The 10,679-nt window shown below is 36.5% G+C and overlaps 1 protein-coding gene across 2 annotated transcripts in view; it reads left to right on the forward strand.

Annotated features, from left to right (window-relative positions):
- TBC1D19 (TBC1 domain family member 19) overlaps positions 1-7,868 on the forward strand; it is a 174,860-nt gene extending 166,992 nt beyond the window's left edge. For both annotated transcript variants that reach the window (XM_010368898.2, XM_030925828.1), the window contains 3 exons: positions 1,182-1,297; positions 6,593-6,663; positions 7,661-7,868. In XM_010368898.2, the coding sequence (XP_010367200.1) occupies positions 1,182-1,297; positions 6,593-6,663; positions 7,661-7,735 (262 nt within the window). In that variant the 3' untranslated portion in view covers positions 7,736-7,868. The remainder of the gene's footprint in view (positions 1-1,181; positions 1,298-6,592; positions 6,664-7,660) is intronic.
- Positions 7,869-10,679: the final 2,811 nt, after the last annotated feature.

The raw sequence follows: 10,679 nt of genomic DNA on the forward strand, positions 1-10,679 counted from the left end.
AATATGACAGTATGAGAATTTGAGTAAAATGAAGCTAGCTGAAGTTAATAATTTTGACTTTAAATTCAAATGTATTTTGTAAGTTATTAAAATTCCAGTGGCCCAAAGTTTCTTTTGTATATATAAAGAGATATTCTAAGACCACCCAAAAAGCTTAATTAGTCAATACTAGTGCCTACATGTACTTTGTTATATTAGAACAATAGTTAGACAGTATTGAGGAATTTCTGAAACTTGAGAATCTTTTTCAGTCTTAAGATAATTAATACAGTGACACCAACCAAGGCAACCTCTGGGTCCTTTTCTGTCTTTTAAGAGAATAGCACAGATGTTTGTTGACACAATAGGATAATTCCAGCAAACAGTTTGGCTAGCACCTGTCAGGGACAGTCAAATGATATTAGATGCTAATAGATAATACAGAAATGTGAGGAACTAGTTGATCTCTTAAAGCACCAGGGCCAAAGAGTTCATTTCCTGATTTCAGAGATAAATTGTTATTGTAACATAACCTACTTGTAAGTAGTGAGATCTCATACATCTTAGAATTTTTTTAGTGAAATAGAATTTAATTGAATTTTCTGGCTGATCCTTCAGAGTTCTATAACCTCCTAACTAAAATGAAGAGTTTGAAATCAGAAATCTGTTTCTAATGTCTCATAGCTTTAAAACTGTTTTTGTCCTTATACTTGTTATTTTATTTTATTCATCCTATATAGCCATTTGACTGAAATGTAGAAAATAATTTATTAAATTGAGAAAATATGAAGGCATTGAACAATCTTTCAAGTATTTTGAATAAAAATTCAAATTATTTTGGATTGCCTGGAATTGTTAAGGCTATCAGAAGGTCAGCTCATTGATAGCTAAGTATTATACACTCTAAAAAACAGAATGTAGAAGTGGGTTTTATAAAGGCTGACCTCTAGAATAAAGGAGGACCCAGCATGTGTAATTTTTCCTCTTAATACTTTGAGACCACTAATTTGAGGACTTGTGGTTTCTCATCACTGAACTTTTGCAGCTTTCAAGAAAGTACTTAAGTTTTAAATGCCCAGGTTATTTCTAAGACTCTTGAAAGAGTTACCTTAACAATAGAATTGGTTGGGTTCTTCTGATATTGCATTTTCATAAGAAAAAATTTCAGTGGTAAATTAATTTTTATTTTTCCTTGCTTATAGACTTCGTATATCATTTAAGTGGATGGTTCGAGCTTTCTCTGGATACTTAGCTACAGATCAGCTCTTGCTTTTATGGGATAGAATCCTAGGATACAACTCTCTGGAAATTCTTGCTGGTAAGAATAAATGCTTGTTTGTAAAACACATGCTGTTTCTATAATAAGGTCCCTTTTCTTCCTAACATTCACCATCTGTAACTGGAATTTATTTGTCATTTCTAATGCATGAACAATTAATAGATATATCTGGCTTTGAAGATAAGTACCAACAAAAACTGCAGTCTTGATATTTTTGTGTTATTGCACAATACCAGCCTACTTCTCTTTCTTCCCAGCTCCCAGGAAAGTTCATTTTCCCTTCCCTTTCCGTCTCCCCTTTTAGTCCAGCTAGTTCTCACTATCTCCCAGCACCTATGAGATCTGTGCAGCAGCATGTAGATATATTTCCCTTCTACTCTGAACTCCCCTGCTACCTTAGCAGTCTGTTCTATGCCCCATCTCAACACCTAAGATCCAAACTGAGGCTAAGCCTCCCTGCATGGCTGAAACCTCAGCTCTTCTGTGTCTGTTTATAAATGAAGTTAAAACCTTTTCCTTTTTGCTAACGGTCTCTGACTTCTTCCCTGGTGGCTGAGTTTCCCCTTTTATTCTCTCAGGCCAAAAACTATTTCATCTTTTTTTCAAGAAGTCACAAATTTATCTTTTATTTAATAATTAAGCAGTTCTTACAACAGATGTATGCCCAAGGCAATTATATGATTACAAAGAGGGCATATATTTCTAATTAATTCTATTATTTTGCTTCCCTTGTACACAATAGACTCAATTATTTTATTATTGAGATTATCAGGATATTCAAATAATAATTACAATGTTTTCACAATAGATAGGAATCAGAAAAGTTGGCAGAATGTTTCTATACCTTAAATTGATAGCATTATAAAATCACCTCTCTGGGCTGCTGTGGAAATAAAGCTTAGTTGAAGAAGAATATGATAGGAAGATTCTCTAGTTACCATATTAACATATTCGGGTTTTTTTGTTTGTTTGTTTGTTTTTGAGACACTCTCACTCTGTCGCCCAAGCTGGGGTACAGTGGCATAATCTTGGCTCACTGCAACCTCTACCTCCTGGGTTAAAGTGAGTCTCCCTCCTCAACCTCCTGAATAGCTGAGATTACAGGTGCCTGCCACCACACTCAGGTAATTTTTGTATTTTTAGTAGAGACGGGGTTTTACCATGTTGGCCAGGTTGGTCTGAAACTCCTGACCTCAAGTGATCCACCCACCTCGGCCTCCCAGAGTGCTGGGATTACAGGTGTAAGCCTCCACGCCCAGCCTTCACATATTCTTGAATGCTGAGAAGTCTAGAGTTACAGATACTGGGTAGCATATGTCCCTGGGTGGTAGTTACCCTGGTATAATGAGAGATATCACTGATTAATATTTTTAGCAACTTCTAGTTTTCTTCTCTCTCAATTTTTTAAAAAACCTGTACAAATATGAGTTAGGAAATAATGGTCTGCCCTCATTTCTTTTGGCTGAATGGCAGTAACATATATAATCTAGCAAGAGAAGGAATCCTCAAGATTGTTGAGTATAACTTTTTCTAAACATTGTTTACGAGCTGTTCTTATCCTCTGTTGGGACACTTCAGTATTGGGCAATCCCTGCCTTACCTGGTGGCCCATTTCATTTCTGGATAATATGGCTCATTAAAATGTACTCCTGTTAAACCAAGGTAATTATCATGTTTTCTCTACTCTCACATTTTTGCCTGTCCCCAAAGTCTTCTATTTTCCAGGCTAAGTAGCCTTGTTTTCTCCTGTCATTTCTCAAGTGAAAGAATTGTAGACTTTTAACCAAATGTCTGTCCTCTGAGTGTACCAGAAAATTTGAAGAGTACTGTGTATAGCACTCAGTATCATTTTAAAGAGACATTAAAGCATGTTTAAAAGGAGGGCTCAGTATAAGAAAATACTTTTTAATAATTAGGACTTTCAAAAAGTAGAATAGGTTCTTTAACTGTGATGTGAAGGGTCAAGAGGTTTCCTACCTTGAAAGAAATGTTGAATTAGAAAACCTTCCAGCCCTCTTTCAATTTAAATTCTCTCATTCTGTGCCTTATCACCCCCTAGCAAACTGAAGGAACAGAGAAATAAATGTATGTTGAATTTGGGTATTTGCTCTAAGCCAGGCACTCTTCTGTGAGCTCAATAATTAATGAAAAGGTTACTGAAGAATAGGTAGAAATGTAGTCTGCATTATTGCTTCCACCCATTTTCCCTGAGTGCTTTAAAAAAATCTACAGGGAAGAATTCTGGAACATCTAGAAATGGAACTAGACTGAAGGAAGCTCCCCTACCATGGAATTCAGATAAAGAACCACAGGGTAAATAATTTCATGTAAATGTATATAAATTAGTTTTGATTATTTCATATACCTTTGGTATGAGTATTTTGGAACCACCTTTTTCTGATCAAGTGGATTACTATGCAGTCTTGAGAAATATTTTCATAAATGTCACTGGCTTTAATTGTGAATTAATTAGAGCCTTTTGAAGAACAGTTTAAAGCAAAGTTATCTTAATGTTCTTGATAGAATTGCTTAGAATTAAAGTAGTAAGACCAAAAGAAAATATTAGAGCCTCTATATTTCATATGAAGCATAATTTCAGTTGAAAATATCCCAAAGTGTAGACCTTTCCTCCCTTGACAAACAAGCCTGTCCTGTGGAAGGGCTGGGCAAACCAAACATGAAGCAGATGGAAAGGAACTTCTGTGATGTGACACCAAGATAAATAAAGGTTATGAGCACATAAGCATTTTGGATGCTGAGGTCAATTAGTGAACTGCTGTTTTTCCCCTTCTTATCTACCTTTGGAGAAACAGTTTTCCACTATGTAAAACTCTTTCCTGCTGGAGCAGAAAATTTGGCCAGCCTGTCAAGCTTTCAGCAACTATGTTCAATTATATACAAAAAAGGAAGTAGTAATCATATTCTTTAACTGCTAAAATGCCTGCACTATACAAAATATTATTCCAGATATTAGGAAGCTATAAAAAATTGCTGGTCTACAGAAATAGTTTTCTTTGATATTCTTGTAAACATGAAACTCAGTGACTTTAAAGTATTCATGTTTTCTCCATTTCAGTTAAGGAGTAAATCCTTTGTTGCAGATCTCTTGTATCTCCTGTTACATATTCACTAACTGCAGCTGACCTGACTTTTTAACATGTTACCATTCCCATCTTTTTCTCCAGAATTTTTCTCTCTAAGGAGTTCTAATGCTTTTTTGCCCAACTGTCCAAAATCTCTTGTCCCTTAGAAAAGTGCCTGTGCTTCCCAGTCACTGGTTGCACTTGGCCTTTATCTGGGGAAATTAAGAGGCCTTGCTGCTGACTTCTGTTCCTCAGGCACAATGACCAGGACCACTGTAGCCACATCCCTCATGCCATCTCTGGAAAGTCATTCTGATAGACAGCAGAGCCAATGATTCTTAGGAAAGCACACAAATTATCATGTCAGAGATGAGTGGTTGCTGCTTACTTTCAGCCTCAATAGTGTCTTCACATAGTGGTTAGATGCACAACTCCAGAGCCAAGGTTGAGTATTGGCTTTACTATTTTCTACGTGTCACCCCACTCACTGTGCTTCACTCTCTATATTAGTAAAATGGACTATTAATAGTATTTAACTCACAGAATTGGTATGAGAATTACTTATTCTCTTTGTAAAAATGTATTTTAAAAAATATATGTGTTTGCATTAGGTATGCAGTATACCTAGGAACCAGTCTTCCAAATAATTTTGAATATTTCTTTTTCGTTTTTTGGGGGGGTTTTTTTGTTTGTTTTTTTTGAGACAAGGTCTCACTCTGTTACCCAGGCTAGAGCACAGTGGCACAAGCATAGCTCACTACAGCCTAGAACTCCTGGGTCAAGCATTCCTCTGCCTCAGTCTCCCAAGTAGCTGGGACTACAGGCATGCACCACCATGCCTGGCTTATTTTTAAAATTTTTTTTAGACACCAGGGTCTTGCTTTGTTTTCCAGTCTGGTCTTCAACTCCTAGGCTCACACAATCCTCCTGTCTCAACCTCCCAAAGCACTGGGATTGCAGACATGAGTCACTGTGCCCAGTATTTTGAATATTTCTTACCATTAATTTCCTAAACTTCAATGACTTGTTGGGTAGAGAATCCACTACTATTACTGGTGATGGAGAGAAAAGGAGATAAGTCAAGAGTTAGCTCCAAGCAGTACCATCTCCTTGTCAGGGTCACCTGCCTTTTAAATGGGTCCTTCTGTTGTTTATGACTCACTCCCTCACATGGAGTTTTACGGTAGGTTATATAAGTTTTGCATGTTAGCATTGCTCTTTTTCCAAGTGCATATGTTTAATGGAAACAATAATCCAAATATTGTTTTTAATTTTTTTTTAAGAGACAGGTTTTTGCCATGTTGCCCAGGCTATCAAACTCCTGAGCTCAAGACACTTCTCCTGCCTCAGCTTCCCAGTTAGCTGGTACTACAGGTGTGCACCACCATGCCTGGCCTCCAATGTTGTTTTCTACTTAATGTATATTATTGATCTTTAAGTTGTCTTGTAATGTTTGGATTTTTTTGAAGTTTCACATCTTTTTTCCTGTAGCCAACATTAAATTAAATGTCAGTATCAATCCCACAGCAGCCCTCCATACAGATATATCCATTTGTGAAACTCTAAGAAAGTCAGTGCTGTGTATAAAAATATAACAAAAAATTATAAAAATATTTTTTAAGAAAAGGCTTTAAAGCCACGTTTCTATCAGGATACCTCCTTGGTACATATGAAACATCTATTTAAAAATTCAGCCTCCATATAACATTTCAGAAGCCTCTCTACAACATTAGGAAGAAATACCTGCACCAAAATAAACCTTAATCAGTAAGACAGTCATTAGGCCAGGCATAGTGGCTCACCCCTGTAATCCTAGCACTTTGGAAGGGTGAGGCAGGACGATCACTTGAGCCCAGGAATTCAAGACCAGCCTAGGCAACATAGTAAGACCCCATCTCTATAAAAAAAAAAAAAAAAAAAAAAAAAAAAGACTCATTAGATCTTCATGCCATTTTAAAATGGTTTCAGTTGTAGGTTTGAAAGAAATAACTTATAAAATGGCCTTTTTAAAGAACACTGAATTTTTCTTTTTCTCAAAACCATGGTGTTCAGTTTGGCCATCAGTCACTGTTCTCTAGAGCAGACAATTTCTGTTCATCATAAGACCTTAACTCAGAATGCAGGGATGTGGTCGGTTGTGTAAAGCACTAGTTCTGAATTTCCGTGCAGTGGGTTTTGGGCTTAGCATAGCAGTAACTGTGCCGGGCTGATGAGTAGGCGAACAGTTGAAATAGTGTGCATTCTTTTCCAGTGCTGGCAGCTGCCGTGTTTGCTTTCCGAGCAGTGAACCTGATGGAGGTGACATCACTGGCTGCAGCTGAAGTAAGGATAAGTTTCACTCAGATGGGATGGAAATAGTTTCTGAGGGATTGCCAGGCTGTCATTTTAGTGTCTGATGCATAGGACACGCATTACTTGTAGCCAGATTTTTTAACTCGGGTAAAACCTGTTAAGTTATGAGCTAATAATACTTAAGGATTCAGATTTCTTTAATTACTTGAGAAAAATCTTCTTATGAAAGAGTAATAAACAAGATTATTATAGGAAACCATTATAACCATATGGGAAACCAGATACCTAGTAATTTTAGTAGAAACAATTGGGGTTTATGTTGCATTTTTTTATTGTTCATGTCGATGCATTATTTTCACAGAAGGAAAATTACTTGAGAGAGTTAAAGAGCATGTATTTGGGTGATATAGTGAAGATACATGGGCTTTTTTGGTTATTTAAAATTGTGAGTTAATTATTTAAAATTGATTTCTTTTCGGTGATATAATTTATACCTGAAATATGGTTCAATTAAATAGTGCTTACTGTATTATTCTATTTGTTATCTTTCACAGAAATATAAATTTTTCCTTAAAATAGCTGCCTGCATTTTTGTTTAAAGGGAAGAGGATGTTTATGCATCTTACAACTGAATAAACATTAGTTCCATCTCAAAATGACTTCCTGCAGTCAGTCAGTCCTTACACTAGAATAACAGGACTAGGAATCATAATGTATGCTTATTTATAGAAGCAAGTTGAAATGTTAAACCTGTTATAAACTCTTGCTACCTTGTATATTTGAAGAAGACTGAGGCTAACATCCAGGTTATTTTCTACAGCACGTTTTAGCATTTGCACATGTACTACCATTAAGATATTCTGAAAAGAGAATATCTTAATGGTAGTTAAGAAAGTTGTAGCTTTAGTACTAAGATTTAGGACAAATCCAAAGAAGAGCTTAGTGTCAAAATTACATAGTAATTATGTTTACTTTATTTCATAGACTTCGCTTTGCTATTAATAATTCTTTTTATTTTTTGTTTCAGGCAGTTCTTGCTGACCTTTCTACTTTAAAAGTAATGCCTCTTCTTCAAATTTTTCTGTTTGCTACTGTCACCTGATCTTCTTCACAGTCACTGATAACACATCTAGTTTTTCATTAGAAACAAATCATGAACTATGCAAACTCTGCATAAAACCAAAATGAAACTTTGCATATAAGCCAATAAAGATCATGTTCCCTCTTCAGTTAAACCTAAGTAGTTTCTCACTTTTTGAAACAATAACTCTGCACCAAATATTGCATCGCATGCTGCTGATTTTCAAGAGAGAAGCAATAAACACAACTTCTGCTAAATTGAGCATTATATATATAATATTATAATATATATATAATCCTGACTTGTAAATGGCATGTAATAATATATGCAATAAGAACTAAAGATACTGTAATAAACTTCAAGAGGTAATGTAGCTTCTTGGATAATTCTTTTATGTCAGTTTATAAATTTATCTCTAGATAATGTATTGTTTTATCTCATAAATTGCTCCTCACTCAGAGCCAGGGGTGGAGTAGGGTGTGAGAACACTTGAAAAAGATAATGTTTTTAAGTAGGAATTCAAAAATTGCTTAAATGATGTTTTAAGCAACTTTTTACACCCCAGGGATTTTCTACATTTCTCTCCATTTTATTTCTCTCTTTAAACATCTCTACTGGGGAAGGTCGAATACAATTGTCTCCATCTGGCAATATTTTATGCTTGACTCTCTGAAAGTCAGAAAATTATAGTTGATCCCTTTTCACTTCTCAACTTTCATTCTCTTGCTTAGAAGACTTGACATTGCCAAGGCCTGTTGCCAGCTTCTGTTACTTTGTAACTATACATGGAAGACACCCAAGAGAATGAGGAGTCAAAACCACATTCACTTTTGCTGAAGCTTGATTTCACAAGATATACTTCTGGGGCAGAGCCCCTGAGAGAGATTAAAAGTAGGTAGTAGGCATTCATTCTAAACTGCAGACATTATGCAAGGCATCAGCCTTATTTTGGGCTTTATTATAAGTGAAGGGTCTTATTTTGTATTACTTCCTAAAGACCTACCATTTCTGTAATATGGAGGAAAAAGTATGTGGGGGAAAAAGTCTGAAAACTATTGTCCTTTGATTTTAGTTTCAAATTTAAGATGCTGATCACTTCACTAAAACTGTAAATCAGTAGATTGATACTCTTATTGATTGCCTAGAATTTTATTTTTACCCAAATGTATTTTATGAGTCTTTTATTTTGGCGGTATATATTAGGAAAAATGCTTGTTGATTTCCTAAGAGCTGAATAATAATTTATTCCATGATTGATTCTTAATAAATCCCATTTTATTGCTTTTGAAGGTGATGCAGTTATAATCCTATGCTTTGCCATTCTTTGTTTCCGATTGTACATTGACAGGACAAGCACACACCCATGACTATTATCTACTCAGAAAATGGCTAAATATTAGGAAGAGAGTGAGTTTTAAATGATCTGGTTCACGTGCATACAGACATGCCCATCTTTGACTTTTTTCTTTAGGAGAATATGCATTAGCTTTTTTTAAAGAGGCAATGTAATAGTCTAGTACACTAGACTGGAGAATTCTGGTCCTCAGATGGGGGAATTTTGGTTCTCCTGTAAATCCCTAGATAATTTAAGCTCTCTTATCTGTCATTGGGGTTGAGGGACTGGTAACAAATGGTAGAAAATTATTGTATCTGCTCCGTTTACCTTACAGGTAGGTAAGGACCTGTAGGACCAAATAAGAAAATACTATATTTGAAAGTAATTTTTAAAACTGCAAAGCACCAAGCAAATGAAGGATATTGTTGGTACTTAGTTTGTATATGACGTTTTAAGGACAAGTAGTAGAAGATGATAGATGAAGACTGCACAATTTCATTAGCATTTCTATCATTTAACCTGATAATTTAAGACTCTGTCTTTTTGTAAAAATGAATGGACCATGCCATAGCAGATCCTTGCATTTGAAACAGGTGGCTCTAGGCAGTAGATCTGAATCTGAATCCCAAAGCCAGACCTGGTTGACAACCACCCACTTTGCTGCTTCCCCAGACCCCTCTCTGCCAAGCTTGTCTGCTTGTTAAAACACTGCACTGAGGGTCATCGGGCTGCCTTACCCACGCTATTTTTTGTTTTGTTTTGTTTTGTTTTGTTTGACGCAGTCTGGCTCTGTCACCCAGGCTGGAGTGCAGTGATGCGATCTCCGCTCACTGCAACCTGCACCTCCTGGGTTCAAGTGACTCTCCTGCCTCAGCCTCCCAAGTAGCTGGGACTACAGGCATGCACCATAACACCTGGCTGATTTTTTGTATTTTTAGTAGAGACAGGTTTTCACCATGTCAGCCAGCCAGGTCTTGAACTCCTGACCTCAAGTGATCCACCCGCCTCAGCCTCCCAAAGTGCTGGGATTACAGGCGTGAGTGACCACGCCAGACCTGTCCACTCCATCTTTAACCACGCCTCCTTAGGCTCCCTCATTTGACTTTCTTTCTCTTGCATCCTCCTGTGCCATCTCTTCCCAACCCCTGACACCCCCTTCACAACTGCTCTGCCAGTGATTACAAAGATTGGAGTGAATAGTGATACATTGGCATTGGTGTAGCCTAATAGGCAGTTCTTCAGGCTGTCAGTTCACCCACTAATGTGATATGTTATGACTTTATAGTATGGAAGAGTTTATTGAAAAATGGTTTTGTTGAGAATGCTTTGGTAATGCAGTGTTCTGGCTAATTGAAATTTCCAGCTTGTCTTAACTTCGCAACACCCCACACTCAGTATGTGCTCTCTCCTATTTTGCAGGGAAAATAGAGACCATTAAGCTTGAGTTGTCTCAGCCTTCTACTTCAGAATTTGGCTTTATCTCTCCCCCCAGATTTATCTCCTTCCTTCTTGCATTAAGAAGTGTCTAGTCTAGTTTAGTCCTATAGTTCTCTGAATGCAGATTTGATTGTGCCACTTCTATGCTTGAAAAACTCAACAGCTTCTCATTGCTTAAAGGATAAAGGCTAG

This window comes from Rhinopithecus roxellana, chromosome 2, assembly GCF_007565055.1.
Source record: "Rhinopithecus roxellana isolate Shanxi Qingling chromosome 2, ASM756505v1, whole genome shotgun sequence".
NCBI classification, from domain to species: domain Eukaryota; kingdom Metazoa; phylum Chordata; class Mammalia; order Primates; family Cercopithecidae; genus Rhinopithecus; species Rhinopithecus roxellana.